Below are 20,776 nucleotides of genomic sequence, written 5' to 3'. Positions count from 1 at the left end.
CAATTTTAGTTACTTTATATACACATACATAATATGTTAAATATACTACACTACACAACTACAGATCACAAACTGATCGAGCATTTGCATCAAATTATACTTAAACAAAATTGACTCATCGAGGCCCATCTGGTAACCTAGGGGATTCAAACGGCCTATTGTGAGTGCTTTAAAAGGTTGTGGCTCAGGTAGGAACTCTCTCCTCCCCCCCACAAACAAACAAAAACAAATCTGCATAGGTTTAGTGGCTGAAGTTTACCAACTCAAGGCTTGTATTGCCAAAACCTGGAAAAATGACAGCATCCATGTATGGAAATCAATAATCAGACAACCTATTGTTTTTTTTTTTATTAATTTTTAATTGTTTCAGCATTAATATTCCAGTGTTTTAGGACTTCACTAGCTGTAAAAAGGATCCATGTAATAATCAATAAAGGGAAAAAACAATGGAGAGAGCTTTAACCGGTATAGTGGAGTTTCAGTGTACTGTATACTTATGGTGAGTGATACTTGTGTATCATGACGTACAACAACTGCTTTTGAACTTAGCCAGTCATATGTTGTCAAAAGTATGACACGTTTTTGTGATCTTGAATAACAATAACAATCAGATTCACATCGTTTGACATACAAATGCAACTTTACACCCATAAGCACCGACTCGCTCACACACAAGCACACAGTAATGGAGGGGCTGGTGGAGTGCTTCATCACAGGCGTGCATCTGGAGTTTTGAGGCTGTCTAAGTGCTGCTGTGCAGGCTCTAGTCATACTCCAAGGAAAGCCACAGCTGTGTCCCTCTCCTCCACCAGTTCAGCTGCAGTGGCATCCATCTTTGATTTGGAAAAATCATTGATTGCCAGACTGTCCACGATTTTCCAGGTCTTGTTCTGGAAAAAAAAAAAAAAAAAAAAAAAAAAAAAAAAAAAAAAAAAAAAAAAAAAAGAAGCACCTTCAGTTTTGTTCTTTGATCTATAATGTTTCTAGAAATCCCCAAAGTTTAATTTAATGCAAACTTTAATTTAAAAAGAAACAAACAAAACAAAAACCCTATTCAATATGAAATCCACATCCAAAAAAAGACAATGGAGGGTAATGCTAGTCTTAAGCTGCACTGAAAAGAAAATGCTAGCTGCTAGAAGAATGGAGAAAGTGAGATCGAGGCTTACCTGGATCTGGACAGGGAATGAGTAGATTAGGTCTTCAGGGACTCCATAGGAGTTGCCAGTTGAGTAAACACCCATAGAGGCAAACTCACCCTTAAAAAGGAAAAAAAAAAAACTAATTAAAAGTGAATTTGAAATAAAATGCAGCCTTTCCAAATACTTTGCATCACTGACAATAGAACCATATGTAACCTGTCAGAAATCTGAAGGTGTTTTCACACCTGCAGTATTTAGTCCATTTAAATCAAACTCTGGTTTGTTTTAGCCCTTTGGTGAGGTTCATGTGTGCTGGTTAAAACACAGTAATGGCACTCAGGTGTGGACCAAAACAACCGCACCACAACCTTTTGGAGGAAGTGGTCTTGATACAGTTCCAAGTGAACTCCAGAGCAGTTTGTTTATGGTGTGAACCTGAGCTGACCACGACAAAAAAAAAAAAAAACCCAAAAAACAAACAAACAACGACCGTTTGTCCAAGTTTGACATAATGCTTTCCCTAGCCCCTTACCCTCACCATCAAAAATGAATGCCTAATCCTGACCCTTACCCTAAACCTAACCATAACCTAATTGTAACCCTGACACTAAAACCACATTTTGAGCCTCAAACATGCCTTTAAATATGTGAGGACCGGGTTGTGTGTCCTCACAAGTGACTGCTGGTTCTCACAAGTATAGTAGAATGCAGATTTTGGTCGAACGAACGACAGACAGACACGTACTACTGTGCAAAGGTCTGTGCAGACTAGTAACCATCTGTGAAATGAATGCAAAGTCTGTGTCCAGAACACAGGACATTCTTTCTGCATTTACTTGCCGCAGACACATCTGGCCAGTGACCAGACTGAATACTCAGTGGTTTGTAGTGATCCATTTTGGTGTCCTTGGAGTTCTCTTGTATCTTTTTCTAGTGTTTTGATTTGTTTTCACACAGAGAAAAATCCAAGTTTATAAACTCAATCGTTCTGCTACGATGAAGGAAGTATAAATAAATGAAAAATAATCTAATTTGCTACAGTGCATCTTGAGTATAGGATCTTGTTAGATTTAGGAACCTACAGTTTGTCAAATTAGTTGCAAATTAATATCAATGGTGCAAAGGGGGCATCATCCTAACATGTCAAAAATAATGGTGGTCACCAGTGCTACCCCTCCGTGTTCTAGCAAACGCACTTATGGTGTAAACTTGAAAATCCTCGGTGAGGACCTTTGACCTTGAGTTTTAAACTCATCTGAGATTTTTAGTAGATGCACCTATGGTATCAATATGAAAAGCCTACATCCCCCCATTCCAGTTATCGCATTCACAAACTTGAATGTCCATGCCACTAACAAACAGATGTAGGATTTACCTCATGGGTGCCTGACCAGATGTCTCTCATGTGGTCACAGATGGCCTTGGCTGCAGACATGGCACTAGAAAGTTTCCTGGCCTTGATGACTGCAGCACCTCTCTGTTGCACAGTCTGCAAAGTAAGAACATGGGCCATTAAATGAAAATGCAGGAGTGTTATTGAGCTCTGTGACTAAGTTTGATTTTGAGAATCAGTTCTCTTTAGCAACTGGACTCATGTAAATGCTGCCCCTGCCTACTACTATACTTACTGTCCCCCAAATATCTGCTTTACATGTGCTGCACACTGCAAGCAACAAGGTATAATCTTGTTCTCATAAGTGGCAGATTGACACAAGGACCGGTACACTGTCTGTAGCGATGCAGAGATTGTTGTAATGAAGAGAGCTGATCATGACAGTGAAGCTGTCAGGTAAGGACAGGAACATAGGGTATTGCTACAAAATGTGTGAAGAATAAGATTAGAGACAAGCACCTTCTAGGTAAGGTGTTCCAGGCATACCTACCAGAAAGAACCCAGGATAGACCCAACAAATATGACTTTTGGAGGTTTTGGAAACACACCCTGAGGATTTTTGACCAGTCTGCAAATCTTTGAGTTTTTTGGTTCACAAAAAAAACCAAACATGTTTTTGAATGTCTCCCAGAAAATATTTTGCTTGAAGGAAAATTACATGTTTGCTAGCAGAAAAGGGGCCTCATACAAGTACTTATAGTTTGTCTTTAGAGCAAGCTCAAGGCTGACTTCTCTGTAGCCATTATCACTTAAATTTTGTCAGTGGTGCTCAAGGCTCCAAAATAAATGTGGCATTTGAAAAACTGAACTCCAAACCTATAACCACATAAAATTAGACCGTTAGCTTATACAGATGAATAATTTTGCAGTTCAAATGGACTTGGAAAACAGGTGAGTACATCAGCTCAGCCTAAAAAAGGGACTTCATGTCTTACTGACATCTGCCCGCATGAACAGCGACTGGAAAACTGACCATTGTGCAAATTTAAAAAAAGAGCATTGTTAAACCACAAATGTAACCACTAATGTTCAGAACCATTAATCTTATTAGGAGCATCAGGATAAAGAAAAGATAGAAGAACAATAAAGTAAAATATGAGGATCATATTATGGGCCTTTTCTCAAGCACAGCCAAAAGCATCCGAGTGCGAGTACACTCCAGCTATAAAATATCATGCTTTCATCTAGAAATCATCAACTTACAGTAATGAAATCTCCTTTAAGCCAATCATCATCCTTGATTGCATCAAAGCAGGTCAGCTCACTGCCGGACATGTTGACCTTGCAGTGGTGAACATCTGGGTATTGTGTGGAGGAGTGGTTCCCCCAGATGATCACATTCTTCACCTGAGTGGCTGGAACACCACAGCGCATTGCCACCTACAGGATACGAAGAAAAGTCAGGTTTGCAGTCAGCCAAGATTAACAATGTGGCTGCCAAACGTCTGAGACCGCCATCAGAAAGTGAAAGAAGTGAGAGGACCGTACCTGAGAGCGAGCCCGGTTGTGGTCCAGACGGGTGAGGCAGGAAAAGTTCTCTTTGGGGATAGAGGGAGCAGACTTTGCTGCAACCAGACAGTTGGTGTTGGCAGGGTTTCCCACAACCAGCACCTGAACACACATAAACCAATTTAAAAACATATGCCATGCAGATTTTATGTCTTATTACTATCATGAGTAAATCGAGCAGACTTGTATTATGCAACACCGAGAAGGGAAAAATGTTTTGGCATCAGAAAATACTTCATTAAGATTTTGCCATTTTCCCCAGAAGCACAAAATGTTTAGGAAGCATTTCTATTTGGCAGAGGCTGAGAAGTTTCTTTCAAATTTGCTCACTTGACAGGAAGGGAGTGTTTTACATCAGAAAATATGCTTCTAATTACCTTCACAGTCTTCTTGGCATATTTATCCAGGGCAGCTCCCTGGCTCTTAAAGATGGCCACATTCGCTTTAAGGAGGTCCTTCCTCTCCATACCCTCCTTTCTGGGCATTGAGCCCACCAAGATGGCTGCATCCAGGTCCTTGAAGGCTACCTCCTCTTTGTCAGTGGGTATGATCTCTGTAGAAGGAGAAAATTAATTGCCAATAGGTTTTTAATACCTTACTCTTTGGCAATTTGTCAACTTTGAACCTTGAGAGGGATTATTAAGTTCATAGTGGAATTTGTTTCCCCCTGAAGGGAAGCAGTCAAATCAAATGTGACAATTGGAAAAAAATGAATTCATTTTAAATTAATGGCACATCAGATCTTTACTGCAATATGGGAACATTGTGTCAGCTCCTGATAAAAGTTGCATGAGTAAAAGTTGCTCACACACACTCCCTAAAACTGTTATAATAAAAGAACATGAGGTCCACAGGAAGTCCTTCCTGTTTGTGTTGTGCATCTGACATTTACCGTGTTGACTCTTTTTTTAATTGTTTGAGACAAAGCATCACTCTAAAGTGCAGTCATAAGATTTAGAAAAATGGTGACCAGTTTGATGAGAACTGCATTTATCTTTGTCTTGATGTGCATGAGGTGTTGTCTTTGCATCGTGGCTGGCTAATACAGGGGCCTCTTTCAGCCCCCGTGCAAACAAAAGCAAAGGACAGCACCATTGCAAAGTAAAAATTCCAGGTCACAATGGAGATGGCACATAGTGGCGCCTCATGACTGAGTCCATGACAGCAGGAACGAAACACACAAACAAACAAAAAACAAACAAAAAACTGGGTCCATACAAGAAAACGAGCCCATTTGTGCAAACAAAATCTTTAAAGCATTCAAGAAAAACCATCCACCCCCAACAAAAAGGGTGTAGGTTCCTCTTATTAGCTAACGTCTGCTCATGGATCATATGTTGGGATATGTAGGTATAGAAGGAAAGGTGGATTAAAACATTTACAAGGTGATACCTCTGCCAAAAAATAAATAAATAAAATAAAAATCCACACATGAAGAAATGGTATCTGTATAAATGGAAATAAAAACAAAAAAAGAATAAAAACACCATTGTTTGCCTCCAGCAAGGCATTCTTTTCATGAACGATGGGAAGATTGAGCGTGAGTTGGAACAGCAGATCTCATTTGTCATATGGTCGTTTAAGAATTTATTTAAGTGTATTGAAGTATCACAGGCAGTTCTATTATTAACAATAGAAAAGGCTGAAAGCAAAGAAAAGAAAAAACAAAAAAGATAATTTAGCTACTTCTGCTCTCAAATATCCAGTTTGTCAAAAAAAAGAAAAAATGCCTAAACAAAAACAAACAACAACACACAAATAAAAAAACAAAACTGGTATTGCTCAATTATTAAAGGACTACCTTTCAGAAGTGGAAGGGCACAGTCCTGCAGCTCCATGACTACACCTTCCAGGACCGGCAGCATGGGGGTGATGTCCAACAGGAGCAAAATGATTGGCTGCCAGAAGAAAAAGGAAATAACTGAATTTAAATGCAATTGCATAATAACCCCTGTATACAATTACATGTCAGTGGGAGACTTAGTTCTCTGCGACAGCATGGGAAGACCTAAGCCATGTACCAATTGGATCAAGTGCTCTTGGCACAAGATCCGCTTCATTCACTTCAAGGACAGTCCAGGTTGATCTGAGCGGTCATGAATAAGCTAGTGTAACCTGATCAATTTCCAAAGGAACAACATACAGTATGTGCAATGTCATCCCAAATATGACCTGGAAAATTTGTGACATTCCCAGCTGTCCGTTTTATGGGTGCGCCTGGTGACAGGCAGAAGGAACTGAGTGTTTAACAAGCGCAGGGCAAAACCCTTCTTTACCTGCTCTTGGCCAAACACATCTCCTTTGGCAATGCTGAACAACAGGGAATAGGCAATCTGCCCAGCAGCACCGGTCACCAGAACTCTAATAGGCTCAGCCTGCAAGACACAAAGTGAAGAAATCTGCTGTTAACAATCACAGCATTGAATTCTCTCATAAGACACGCATGAAAGTTTAACTGGAACTGCACGTGGGCTGGGTGTCCATTCTTGTCTAAAAGATTTAGTAAAGCGGGGGGTGGGTTCAAAAATAGACCTGTGCCTGCAGACACGACTTAGGGTTGCATAACAAATGAGTATATACTTGGGGGGGGGGGATCAGGTTCATCGCCATCTTTGACATTTATTCGATAGCATCAGTTTAAAATAACCAAAATAAGAAAAGTGTCACGTGACTTTGACACGAAAGGAGACTTTTTAAATAAAGTCAACTTTTGAGTCCTTTGGTTGGCTGCGTCATGCCGTGAGCTAGAAACAACGCATACCTTACTTTGTGAATTTCCTGCATTAGCAGGGTGAATATCAACAGTTTCATCTCCAGTGCAGAAAAAAAAAAGTTAACCAACAGATTTACTGTATCTACTCACCATACTGCCAAGACAAGCAAGACGTCCCTCACGCTTCTCTGTTTCTCCCACTTGTGGCTCAAGCCAGAGGTCACTCGTATTTAAGCTCTTTTGATTACGACACTTACAATCGCCAAACGGCAGCTTGAGGATCCATGTAGTTGTAGTTTTCATCGTTTGTGTAGTCTTTTAGGTATTTTTCAAATGCCACATAAATAAGCCAGCTTCAACAAGAAAGGTATTAGCAAGCAAATAAACAATCCTACAGACTGCAGTATCGTTACCGATGCTATAAAAAAGGCTTCTCCATGATATCGATATTTACTGTGCTAGCTGGTTAGCATAGCCTTGGAAGATTCGCTTACCGTTGCTTAGCGACCTTGCTAGTAGCGTGAGTGCAGTTTGTCATTAGCTTAGCAAACAGATGCACAGAAAAACAGATGGTGCAGTTAATTTGGCAGAGCAGTGAGATGATCAGGTGAGACTATCTTTATATATCGGGGTATAGTACAGTTCGTAAGTCTAGGTTAATGCTAGTAGCTATCTATCTGTAGTGAACAGTCAGTATGAAAGTTTTGTAGTAGCTATTAAGTTTAAGAAAACGCTGAAGTCAATCGGGTGGAGAAAGAACAGACACTGCTGCAGCCCTCGTCAATGAGATAATTGAGGTGAGTTGTTAATAACCTGCTTCTTTCGATATCCCCGTTTCCTTCATGGCGGCGGTGTTATGGACCATTCTACAATTGCAGGATATTTTCTGTTTCTCACATGAATTTGAAAACAATTCATGCACAAAATACTAGAACATTTATTTGTTGTGTAAATTAAACCTGCACTGGGACAAAATGTAAACCTAGTAGTTGAAAAAGTGGTCCCACAATATTTAAAATGCAAAACAGCCTCCCCCCTGCGTGTCAACAGTTAAAATACTTAAAATACGTTATAAATCTTTTGTTGTTATTGCTTTTCTGTGTTTGTTGACATATTGCTCCTATAATACAGCAATAACTCAGAACAATAATTATCCTCTCCAAATTTTGTCCCACCGTATATGCACAACCCTGATACTGAAACCTATTCAGTCTGGAAAGGGAAAAGACAGAACCAAGACAGTCCCGAAAAAAGACGAAATGACACGATTGAGTTGTGTGTTAACAATATGGGTCAACTAAAAGTCAGACCTCTTTGATACATTTAGCATTTTTCCCTTGTAGTATTTTCTGACTAGACTGAGTCAATGCAACCTTGTTACCCGTGTAACCAAAATAATATTAATTAATTTAGGTTTCCTTCCTTTTATATAACTACATTTATCCTTGACTGTCACAGTGCATTAGGTTCCAGAGCTCACATCTGTCAATTACCTGTTTTGCGTCACTATGTTAAATACATATAAAGCAAAGGATACAAACACGTGTTAACAAAGTAATATTTTATTGAGAAAAACATTTCTGTTTACCTGAACATTTTTTTCTAATCTACAAATTCAAACTCATATATCCATCCATCCATCCATCCATTCGCTTCCGCTTATCCTTTTCAGGGTCGCGGGGGGCGCTGGAGCCTATCCCAGCTGTCATAGGGCGAGAGGCGGGGTACACCCTGGACAGGTCGCCAGTCTGTCGCAGGGCCAACACATAGGGACAGACAACCATTCACGCTCACATTCACTCGCACTTTCACACCTAGTGACAATTTGGATTTTCATATATCCATTCTGCATAAAAGGGTTTAATCTGTTGGCTTTGTAATGAATAGTATTTTTAAGATTTCAAAATAAATGCTGAAATTCCTAATAAGGGTTGACTACTGAAACGTTGGGTATTTAGTATGAGGGTGACTATCTTTAATCTAATGGTCAAAGATTTATTGAATAATACTTTTAAAATCAACGTTTCAGACTGAAGTATTGGCAGCAGGGTTGTGCCAAGCATAGCATACAGTAACTAAAATATCTTATAAAAAGTGTATTTTTGATTTTGAAGCTGGACAGATACATTTTTTGACGATTTTTTTTTTTTTTAAATATATAACAGAAATTTATAAAATGAAAGGTTGCATTTTTTTAAGCATAAATTGTTCTTCAGTTGTAGTTGTGCTAACATAATCTTAATGGTTCTTTATGTAAATTCTTTTTGTAGTTTTTTGCCTTTAAAGTAATCGTCTGGGCCAATCATAGCCAAGGTATGACAGAGTGAAGTATTTTTTAAAGGAAAGTCTTTAAATGTGTCGTTATTTGCCCATTATATTTAAATTGTGCTTGAATATAAGTTATGATCTGTTTTAAACGAGTCTCCTGTTGTGATTCTCCTCACCTGTACTTCCTCAGGAAGGGAAGTGTTTCTTTCTGCTATCTTGTTTTAAGTTGATCGGTTGGTTGAGCGTGGGCATCAATATTTTATGGCTTCATTACACACTCATTACATGACTTGAACAAAAAGCAAATGAGATACTGTTACACCTGAATGGTATCAGACTTACTCCAGACTAAACTGAATACCAATTACATTCACAGCCCCTGTTTTTAGACACTTTGCTAGTAAATGCATCATATCAAAAAATGATATACATATTTAAACTGTTCAGTTCAATTCAGTTTTATTTTTTCCCTAATCACTTTTTGATACAATATCAGGTTGGACCTCTTTTACCTTCAGAATTGCCTTAATTCTTGATTTTTCTCTGTTGGCTGCACATCCATGATGTCATGCTCCCATTCCACACCAATCCAAAAGTGGTGTTTTGGCTTAGATCCAGTCCAAACACCACTGTGTTTTATGAACTACATCTCAAGATTTGATGGCTGTTGAGAACATTTGAGTTAAGTGAACTCACTGTTATGTTCAGGAAACCAGTGTATTTAGAAGTTGGGTACAATGCTCAAGTAGGATGTGGTGTTTGCTCAGTGTCCAAGGGCATGTGCAAAGAAAATATTCCCATTATCCCATAACACCATTAAAGCACCACCAGCAGCCTGAACTGGTGATATGAGATGGTTTGTATTTTATTTTCAGGAAGTTCTGATCACACTGTCCAAATGTTGAAACAGAAATTAAGATTCACCAAAGCATGCAGTGTTTTACAAACCCTATATATCCAATTTTGTAATTCTGTAGGAATAAATCACCTTTCTACCGCATTCTGATGCATGGTCTGAACTAAAGGAGATCAGCCATTGTCTATGTCTAAACGGATTGGGTTGTTGCCATGTGATTAGCGGATTAGATATTTTGGGCAAATGAGAAGTTGAACATGTGTATCTAATAAAGTGACTAGTGAGTGTATATTATTCTGATTGAGGTATTGATAGTTTGAGCACATTTGTTTTGGTTTGTTTTTTGATATTTGGGATTGTATTGGTTATTTGTAGATAGGAGTAGGCGTATTTAGACGGGTAAGGGATGACAAAGTGGCGTACTGATGTCAAAAGCTTTAGGACATCACAGTTTTCCCCCTTTTTTAAATTGAAAATGAAGCAATTCAATTTAAGTTATCATCTGTCTGTATAATGGCAGTGTGACCACTACGCTCGCTGATGTATTATTAAACTAGTGCTGTAGTCTGTGCTATTGTGAATTGTGAGAAAAGGTAAAGCAACAAAGGATTGACTTTCAGGTCAGAACTTCATCCTAAACCAAGACCAGAAAAAACAGTAGGTTTCAAATGATTTCTCCAGACTTAAACTCCATCGAGCTGGTTTGGGAACTGGGCAGAAGGTTTTAAGTAAGTAAACTACAACTGCAACAAAGCACTGGAACAAACACATCAGGAGTTTTATCCACATTAGAGACAGACTGCAATGAATAGACGTGTTTGACTGATGAATGAATGGATAAATTTGTCCAGCACCAATCAATAACATCTCAAATACGTGGACATATTCTTCATCCATACTTCTGTGGCAAAATAGTTTTTATCATCTTATAGGAATTGGAAGTGAAAAGCGATCTTATACTCCTCATACCAGTTTACTGTCTTAAAGATACATTTTTGTAATTATTATTCCATTGCAATAATGTTTGATTGCACACAGCTGCAGACTAAAGTTTGCAAAGCTGAAATCTTGCTTGACAGCGGTCTAGCGACTGATGGACAAGGGTCAAAATAATTAATCAAATTACATTCACATATTTTCCTCAGTCCAAAAGTGTCTGTAAAGCCTAAGGCACAAGATTAACCCAATGCACCACCAATTCTCTATCCAAAGCCTAAATCTGCCCCATCTGCTAGTGACAGAGGCCTACACCAATGCTTCTTTTCTCAAAAGGCTCTGCATTTGATAGCCTGATTCATAGCTGTTTGAAGCAGCTGCTGCAACCTGGCAGTGCTCCTCTGAGGTCCAGGAAGATTTTTACCCTTCTGCGTGATAGGTACTTGTGTCTTTGAATGATATCGGAAAGGGACAAACAGGTTTTCACAGCTTACCTTTGTGTAGGGCTGCTGTTTAAACACAATGTTTGTATAGTATTATGTTAGTTTTTTAAGAAGTGAGATATTGTATGGTCTACTTATTTACATATAGTTGTTTTTCTTCACTTGTCTTTTATTTTTAACATGAACGAGTGAGATTTCGGGGGGGGGGGGGGGGGGGGGGTATATATGCCGCTGTACCTGAGATAGAAGCAGGATGCACTGTGGGGAAGGGAGGGGGGGATGAATGGAAGCAGTGTAATGCTCTGAAATCTTTGACCGCTGCATTCATGTGTGCTTTAAGTTAAACCACGGGCTTAACTGTATAAGCTTTATAAATAAAAGCAAAGCTAATAATGCAAATTTGTTGAGAATTAATAAGTTAATACAAGTATTTTACCTCTCAGTGGATTGATTGATGGATTTCCCCCTCTTACAGATGCCCACTAGAACTCAGAAACGGTTCATTTGATGTATGAAAGACATTAAATCTTGATGGATTCAGGTTGGACTCATTAAAAAGACACAAATATCATTTTCACAAAGTGAAAGTTTTTTTGACTGAATATGGTTCATAGTTATAATTAAAAGCATAATTAAAAGTTTTCCTCAAAATGTGGTATTTGCAGCTGACTTTTAAATCAAAACTCTGAGCTAACCTGCTTCAGTCTAGTCTGTGTCCAGCATAAGTTACCGTATCACTTCTGACCCAATGAAAACTTTGATTTTAAGCCCAATATACCCCGTTAAGCCATTAATATCATGCGTTCCACTCCATACCTCTGTGCGATCGGGTGTTTTTAATATTGTTTAATATTAGGGCTAATTAACTTTTATGTGAATTAGGTCAAAATCACACTGTTACTGAAATTTGTCAGCATTGCCTTGTTGTATTTCTTTTACCTGCTTGATTTAGAAGTAACTCCATATTTTGCTAACTCAGTGATAATGTTGTTTACAGGATATTCACCTGCCTTTCAGCTAACCTACAGCGTCAAACTCGTTGACCCACTGAAATCATCCAAAATCCCCCAAAAGTTTATAATGACATGCCACGTGACCGTGATGACTGCGCATATTCAGAGGAGTTTGTTGTTGCTGTCACTCCCGTGTTTATTACCATGGCAGTCTCCACAGTCAGGTTGACATGAGGGGATTAGCATACTTTTCTTTGTTAAAAGGAAATCGGAATGAAACCAAGAAAAGCAGCAGCACACATGATAATATCTGGTGCCAGTTTATTTGCAGAGCAGGCTGATGTTCTCTCTGTGTGTGTGTGTGTGTGTGTGTGTGTGTGTGTGTGTGTGTGTGTGTGTGTGTGTGTGTGTGTGTGTGTGTGTGTGTGCACGCCAGGTGAAACCAGAGCACCAAAAGAAAAATAGAGGTGTTAAAGTTTCCCCGTGCACAAATCTTAAACCACAAAAACACACTCACACATGTGCAGTGTGACCACTCTCAGTGATGTCTAGATTTTATGAACATATATGTCCACACATACAAAGTACATTTCAAAATCTGGATAAGTGCTTGTCAGCATTTCCTTTGTCCACTCGATCACCTCCTCTTTTTTTGTTCCCTCACCTGTTCACCTCCCTCATCTCCACCCGCTCTGTCCTCTTCTACTTTATCTCCCCTTATTCTGCTCCTCCACTTGTCCCCGCATAGTGCACCTGAGTGACCCTGTTACATGGGAGGCTGATAGCCAGCACACCCACCGGCCTCTATATCACCCTCTTATCTGCGCTGCTAGACCAAATAGCCCTCACAGTGAACCGCCAGACACCGTGAGATAGCAGGCTGCATTCACACGAGTGCACATGCACACATACGCAGCAGATAACTACATCACTGTCACTGTTATCTCCCATCATATTCAATTTCTGTATCCTCGTGCCATCACCTTGCTTACTTGTTGGCATATCTGTCTCTGCAGTGTCATGTCTCTGTCTTAGATTAATTGATGAAGCTTTAGATCAGATGCAGCAGATGATGTTTGTTCCATTATTTGTCTACACACTGTAATGCATGCAGGTGCTGTGTTGTTTGAACTTGTGTGGCCCCATCCTGTTGGGATATTATTTGCAGTAACCATAATAATTCACTAGATGTCAGTATATGGCTACAGTTTACCTGTAAGTCATAGATGACTCTTCACGCAGCACTTGGAAAAAGCTGCTGATGGATTTGTATTGAAGACTATCCAAAAGCACTTGTTGCTGCAGCAGGCTGGCAGCAGAATGGGAACAGCTGTCAGTTTTACTGGAATTTGACATGAAAAGGGATTCAGACTTCTTTTTTAATCTAGACCCACGCCGTAACACGGCACTGCTCAGTTGTCTTAAACATGAAAACCATTTTTGCAACAGTGCATTGTCTAAACCTATTCCAAAAAATATACAAGGAAAGTTTAGGAAAGTTAGCAGCCACATGTGCTTCAAGCAAGAAGGTGTGGATTAAAAAAAAAAATACAAATTATACACAATTATATACACAAATTATACAAGACACATTCAATGCATCATTTAAACCCATATGATGAAATACAATTTAAAATATGAAGTAAAACAAGTAAGGACAATTAAGAAAAAAAGTTAAAATGGCAATTATTTAATGATATACTGGGGTTGTTAGCACTGTATAAAAAGAGCATACGTTTGTGAAAAGGGGTACATGTAAATGGTGTTAATGAGGTAGATTACCTAATGTAGAAGGTGACGTCTAAGCAAGGATTGTGGGACATAAAATATTAAAGGTCTGGTAACATGGCACATAAAGGCAAACAGAGAGAGACAAATGGTTAAAAAGAAGCTGTAAAGGTCATGTATGAATGCTCGAATCCTACACCCAGATTTGTTCTCAACTTTTTTTTTAATTGTGTAGTTTTTACTAAAAGTGCAACTTAATCATTCCACATATGATTTATGCTTTAGCTTTAAAAGTTAAAAAAAAAAAACAGTCTTTTGTTTTGTGATAAATAAAATAGAGTGAATCAGATCTTCTGAATCGCTGATAATTAACGTTCTTCCCCTGACCCCACTGATTTGAATCTTTTATTTACAATAAAAAATTATCCTAATTGAAGTTTAATTAAATGGTTGTAAATATAATAGTACCAGCAAATTTTTTAATTCCCCTACATAAAAATCATTTATGTTAACTTCATATTTCCCTCCCATTATCTGCACTTGAACTGCTGTAGGTCCGGGCCTATATATTTTCAAGTAAAAGCTAAATCGGTGTGTAAAAACATTTGATTTATGTGAAATTAATACAAAACAAAAATTTAGAAAAAACAAACAAACCCCTAACTTTAAAGATTTTGTGCACTTGCAAAACTAATATGAAATGTAGAGGAAATGTCACCATACTAAACTACATGTTTGGTATAAGTAAACATGTATGTTCAGGTTTGGGTTACTTTATTTGCTCCCTTTAGATTTGGTCTGCAGTCATCCATCCTCACATATGCGCTCCCAAAAACAAAAAACAAAAATGATCATAATTCTGAGCATCATCTAACCCACAAAGTAACAGCTATAATTTTCTAATTTGTGAGTTTCAGGTGTTGTTCTGAGGTTCTTAAATCTCGCCCTGACAAATGTCAGTTCTTGCATAATTTAGACTAAAACTTAAAAAAAAAAAAACTGAGCTATAGCTAAACATTTTCTAACTAAACTGAAATGGGCAAAACAGCTTTAAGTGGAAACTTACAGAAAGGTCTGACTTGAAAACAAAACTAATCAAAAATACAAGACTGTCATAACTTTGCTATTTCTTGAGCTGGTTGCTTTCACTGTCTGTGATTGAAACCTGAGAAGCACTCTGATTATGTTGGCTTGCTGTGAAAATGATGATGATGATGATGGTGGTGATGATGATGATGATGATGATATAAAAAAAAACAACAACTAAGCCCTCAATCAATAAGAACACAGACCTCTGCAAACACACTAACGTAACTTTTTGGCACTGATGCAGAACTATTCAATTAAATCTCATAATGTACACAGAGGTGTGTTTCATCCTGTGAGCAAGCCTCACCCACACTCTGCCAATCTCCCTTCCTCTTTCTCCCAGAGGTGTTTGCATAGGGAAATGGTCCGTGAAATGGGTTTGATGGAATCAAACTCTATATTAAGACAAATACATATTTCACAGCAATTGATGGACTGATTGATGGGGCTCCGTCTTCATTTCCTCAGAGAAGATCTTTATCAGAAACAGTAATATGAAGGATCATGGCTCGGCTTGTTTCGGAGGGGAGAGTTGTTCACTTGTCGTGTTATGACTTTGAATGATTCTTGCTAGAAGTGTCTGTAGGTGTATTTATGTGCTTCCAGAGCACCTTTTCTCTTTACCGTGCCCACAAGGGGGCACTAAACTGCCACATGTTGTGCATTGGGTCCTCACTGAAAACTTATTCCCTGTTCTCTCTGCTGTTGACGGCAACCAACGCATGGAAAACTCACTGAAGGATGACCAGAAATGCTGCAGCAACAATATCCTGGACCCACAGCCAGTTGACGTGGTGGCAAGCTCGCACAGGAGAGGACAGAGTGGAATGTGGTTCACATTTGTTTTTATCAATGCAACTGTTGTTTTAGCATAACAAGTCTGGCTCACAAACCCCCCTCTGACCCACCCCAGCAAGCCCACTCGCACCACCTTTCATTAACTTCAAAATCCAAATCCATCCAACTGGACCAGCGATGGCAACTTGCTGCCGATGCTGGCGGTCACACCCCTCTGCACAGCCATAATAGGCCGTGGCACAATTGGGGGCCACGTAACCGACAGCATTCCAGGTCCTTCCAAGAGGCCAGTTGCCTGCAGGTTACCAGCAACACCGCCTGTCCCTGTTTGTCTGCTCTTTCTAAAAGGAAAGAATGTTTTCCCCCACAACATGGCTGTGTGGGGATTAAGGCCCATTCTGAGTGGCCCCGGGTCGTGCAGCAGATGTTAGCCAGGATAGCACTCGTTGCCGTGCCGACAGTGAGCCGGCGGGATCGTCCCACCCAGACGACGTTAAGCCTATGGGCATGCATGGGAGAGAAGGGGGTGAAGGGAAGGTTCTGTCACACATTATAGAGAATGGCGTTGGGAAACTTGTTTCCACAGTCACATGATTCATCTGCACTGTTTCAAATACAGTGTAGAAAAATATTGGCACTCCTCAAAGAGCTTTTGATCTTCCCCTCAAGGAAAATCACAAGTAAAGCGAATAAAATATTGTTTATTCTGTTAAATAATTATTTTAAATAGGATTGTATTTACTCAGTCTGGTTTTAAGTTGATTGGACAGCTGATGACTAATTTCACTTTCCACCAATCACAGTTGTGACTTCACTTGTAAAGCAAACTGGCTGAAGCAAATCTATTAGGTTTTTATATGCCACAGGAAGTCCATGACATTGGATGACTTCAAATGATGAAAGGTAAAATTACTGGTAGTGACACAAAGTGGAGGCGAAGTAGTAGTAGTAGTAGTAGTATAGTATAATTATTTTACCAATCATGGCTATGTGTATAGCCTTTCCTTAGCCTGGCACACATAAAGCTGAAAAGTTGTGGATGGCAAGGTTTGTGTTTTGGATGCTTTTGAGTGACATGGAACATCTAGACAATAATTTAGCTGCTTAGTAAGTGGGTATTATATTATAGGTGTCTACCAGGAGCATGATGGCAAATACTTAAATTGTACTTATGCAAATAATAATGGCCCTGTAGTTAAAAGTCCAACTTGTTAAAGACTGTTAAAGGAGTTGAGACTTAAGGCTTTTGCTAGTGTTCTTTTTAACTTACCCACATAATGATGAGCAATTACTAATTGTACAGATGGCATTATATGTAATGGAAACATGAAGTTTTTTTGGGGGGGTTTAAAACAGGATGAAAAAATGGTTGACAGTCAGCTGTAGCTATTCAACTAATTGTGGTAAACTTTGAATTGTAGGTGTGTCAAAGTTTGTATAGCTGTTTGATGTGAAAGATGAGCTGTTTTCTTTAAGTCAGACAGGGCTAACTGCAGGGTGAATGTGTTTAACACGGGGTCCTGTGCAGCCCCTGTGCTACTCTTAACTGTCAAGCTCAATGGAAACAGGATACAGGGTCTGACAAGACATGACTTGACCCAACGATCCTGCATGTACAACAGAAATGAGTGCTGTAAAATTTCCCTTTATATAAAAGCTCCCAGGCCTCAGGTAGAGGACCCGAGCTTGAAGTATAACTGAACCTGTAAGACTGCATGTGTGTGTCAAAGGGAAGTAAAGATAGGTCATGAGTCTAAAAGAACACAACACTGAAATGTGTGTGCGTGCGCACGCGTGTGTGTGCATGTGTGTCATGGGGTGCAGGCCATGCCATTCAGTCCCATAATGACTGTACTCTTGGAGGAGTGTTGGGCAGGACAGTGCTGTTTTTACGCACGGCTGGATGCTTGGGCTCTCAGTCAGATGGAGAATAGCCAAATGTGTGTGTACGTGTGTGCGTACTTGTGTGTGCACTGTTGTCTTATTTTGCACTCTGATTTTAAACCTCCTCACCAGTTTCACTGACCTCTTCACTGCAGGCAGCAAATTATCAGACTCTGTGCTGATGGAAAGCTGAAAATGCGTCAGAAAACCGTAGAGATACAAAGGCCAAACTTTACCTGGGGTTTTTTGTTTATTATACAAACCCTTTGTAACCAAGGTAATGGCTTTTATGCGTATGCATAAATGCATGCAGTTTTTGGACATTTTAACATTTCGTCTAGCAGATAATGGTGAACAGGTATAGAAAGAAATTAAGAAACTGGTTTCCACTTAGGGCTGCTCGATTATGGTCTAAATAATCCTTACTGATTAGATTCATTAGATCGAATAGATTCATATCAAAAACATTATACTGCTTGACAGGGGATGGGCACTTTCACCAGAGATGCTTGCCTGGAAAAGAACCAAAGATAGCACCCCACCCCTAACTGCTTGGAAGTGACTGCAGACAGCTGGCAGACCTTTAGCGTTACCTGCTGAAGTTTTCACTTTGTCCCATTTCTGTTTCTTGTTCTTGACTTTTGGACAGCTATAGTCTGCTTTGGCTTTGCATGTTTCTTATGTTTGTACAGTAGCAACTAATGTTGAAGTTCCACAACACCTAGTAGTTTGTAGTATTCTTCTATTATTTTTGTTTATCTGTTGACACTAGAGCAGCGGTCCTCAACCTTTTTTGCGCCACGGACCGGTTTATGCCCGACAATATTTTCATGGACCGGCCTTTAAGGTGTCGCGGATAAATACAACAAAATAAAACTAGTACCGGTACCGAAAAAAAGAAAATTTATCCATAACACACGTGAAAAGACCAAGGAAAACCGAGTAAACGATAAAAACAATAACAAAATAACGCTGAAAACCGATAAAAACCCTGAAAACTATACATTTCACACCTGAGCCTCAACTCTCGCGGCCCGGTACCAAACGACTCACGGACCGGTACCGGTCCGAGGCCCGGGGGTTGGGGACCGCTGCACTAGAGCATTAGATTCTATTGGGCACCTTTAAAATCAAGGCAAACTGTACTATATATAGTCTAAGAAAAAAGCTAGGTAGCATGGTAATTTAAAAAGTAACCTAGTTACTGTTTATATATTCAGAAATATTTGGTTAAAAAGTTATTCTTTTTTCATTTGTAGTTTTTATGAAATTGTTAAGTTTGATTAACCACTCAAGTGATATTCCTGTTACCTAAACAACAGCAAGAAATCCACTGATGAGGACCTATACTTTTCCTACTGCTGTTTTATATTTATATTAGTACTGTGTTGATTTGTTGGCCTTCGTGACTTCGGTCATACCATTATACCATTATGCCAAGATTTTATAGTTAAACTTCACGGGCAATTTGTTTTCCTTTACCAAATACTTTATCAAATTTAAGATTTTAACACCATCTTTGACTAAATTCCTTCAGAATCTATGAATTGGACAAGCTGAATAAAGTTTGATTATTACAGCTGCTGTCATAGAATTGGTTTTAATCTGTAGATTATGTTCATTGCAGTCTCCACATAGTCCCGCATCACCTGCAGTGATGCTCATGACAGACAACTGCCAGCTAAAGAGAAGAAGAGTTGGGAGTCGATGCGAGAAAGGATTTTATTTCCTCTTCTAGGTTGACGGCAGCGGTGGGAGAACAGAGATAGGACACCAGTGTCCATCTCTGAGGTCACAGCAAAGAGAACAAACCTCTTGCTCTGAGTGTCATCGACGTCCGACCGCTCTGCGCCATGTCAACCTGTCAGAAAGACAGATGGACAGAGGGAGGCACTGCCTGCTGAGAGGTGTCCAAGGTGTCATGGCCTCGTCTGGGAGGTGACAGACAGCGTGTGTGTGAGTGTGTGACGGCGAAATAAGACCGCTGAGAAGTCTAGGGGACGTTCATTGTGACCTTTCGTTTTGCCTCGGTCTATCTCTCTCAGTGCATCTGACAACAACCTTAAAAGGCCCTGGTCTTCCTGAGACCTTGACAGGTGTGTATGTGTGTACCTGAGTGCGCATATGTGGTTAAGTACACAACAGGGAAGTTTCAGCTAAGGTCAATGTTTTCTGGATGTGCGCACAGACTCAAAAACAAATTTAACGCCTTTCTTGGTCTTGAAACTTTGCAAAGGTGCATTATACATCGACCATTCAAATCAAAAACTAGTTTCTCTGTATTGAAATTGGTTTGTGCTTACTGGTATTAACCCTGGAGAACCCATGGGGTCAAATTTGACCCCATGGTTTCCCTAGTAAACCAATGGGGTCGGATCTGACCCCATGGGTTCTCCAGGGTTAAGGTGCTTACACCTGCGTGTGAGAAGAAAAAATAGTTAAGTGGCCAATCACTTTTAATGAGTGGATATACACTTGTTAACGCATATATCTAGTCAGCCAATTAGATAACGACAAGTCTGTGCATTTAGGCACATGGACGCGGTCTTTTAAAGTTTAAAGTGAGCATGAGAATGAAGAAGAGTGACTTTGAGTGGTTGTTGGTGCCAGATGGAAAATGTTGTGATGTCAGGGATCATTTCTTGGCACTTTTTAATCTTCACAGCATACCTGAGTATTATTGCTGACCATGTCCATCCCTTTATGACCACAGGGAACCCAACTTTTTTTGTTTGTTTTTTAACATGATAATAAATCCCCAAAAGCCTCCACAGCCACCCAATCTCTGTAACAACAGAGCACCTTTGGGACATGGTAGACAGGGAGGACTGACATCATAGATGTGCAGCCAACAGATCTGCAGTAGCTGGTGATATTATCATGTCAATATGGAGCAAAATAATTTCTACAGTAGAGTAGCTGTGGCAATCACTGTGAAGTGCACTTTGTAGTGGTTACCAGCATTGCTGTCGGCTTTATGTTAATACTTAAGCACTTAATATTTAAGCAAGAATGATCTTCTGTGTCTTCATTATGAGAGGGATTTGCATCTCTGTGCAGGAGT

At 39.5% G+C, this 20,776-nt stretch overlaps 2 protein-coding genes across 2 annotated transcripts in view; one reads left to right on the top strand and one right to left on the bottom strand.

Moving 5' to 3' along the window:
- Positions 1–335: 335 nt before the first annotated feature.
- Positions 336–7,206, bottom strand: mdh1ab (malate dehydrogenase 1Ab, NAD (soluble)). The gene is made up of 9 exons (XM_006783535.3): positions 6,908–7,206; positions 6,321–6,419; positions 5,846–5,942; positions 4,422–4,597; positions 4,024–4,146; positions 3,739–3,915; positions 2,518–2,631; positions 1,170–1,259; positions 336–890 (listed from the first exon to the last, which is right to left on the bottom strand). The coding sequence occupies exons 1-9, from the start codon at positions 7,058–7,060 to the stop codon at positions 768–770; spliced, it is 1,152 nt and encodes a 383-aa protein (XP_006783598.2). The 5' UTR covers positions 7,061–7,206; the 3' UTR covers positions 336–767.
- Positions 6,973–20,776, top strand: part of wdpcp (WD repeat containing planar cell polarity effector) — an 87,543-nt gene continuing 73,739 nt past the window's right edge. Inside the window, exon 1 of the mRNA XM_087850043.1 lies at positions 6,973–7,554. The gene's annotated coding sequence lies outside the window, so the exon portion shown is untranslated. The remainder of the gene's footprint in view (positions 7,555–20,776) is intronic.

This window comes from Neolamprologus brichardi, chromosome 13 (genome assembly GCF_056152115.1).
Source record: "Neolamprologus brichardi isolate AB-2024 chromosome 13, ASM5615211v1, whole genome shotgun sequence".
Taxonomy (NCBI): domain Eukaryota; kingdom Metazoa; phylum Chordata; class Actinopteri; order Cichliformes; family Cichlidae; genus Neolamprologus; species Neolamprologus brichardi.
Note: the sequence above shows the minus strand (reverse complement) of the source record. Positions and strands in the feature narration are given on the sequence as shown.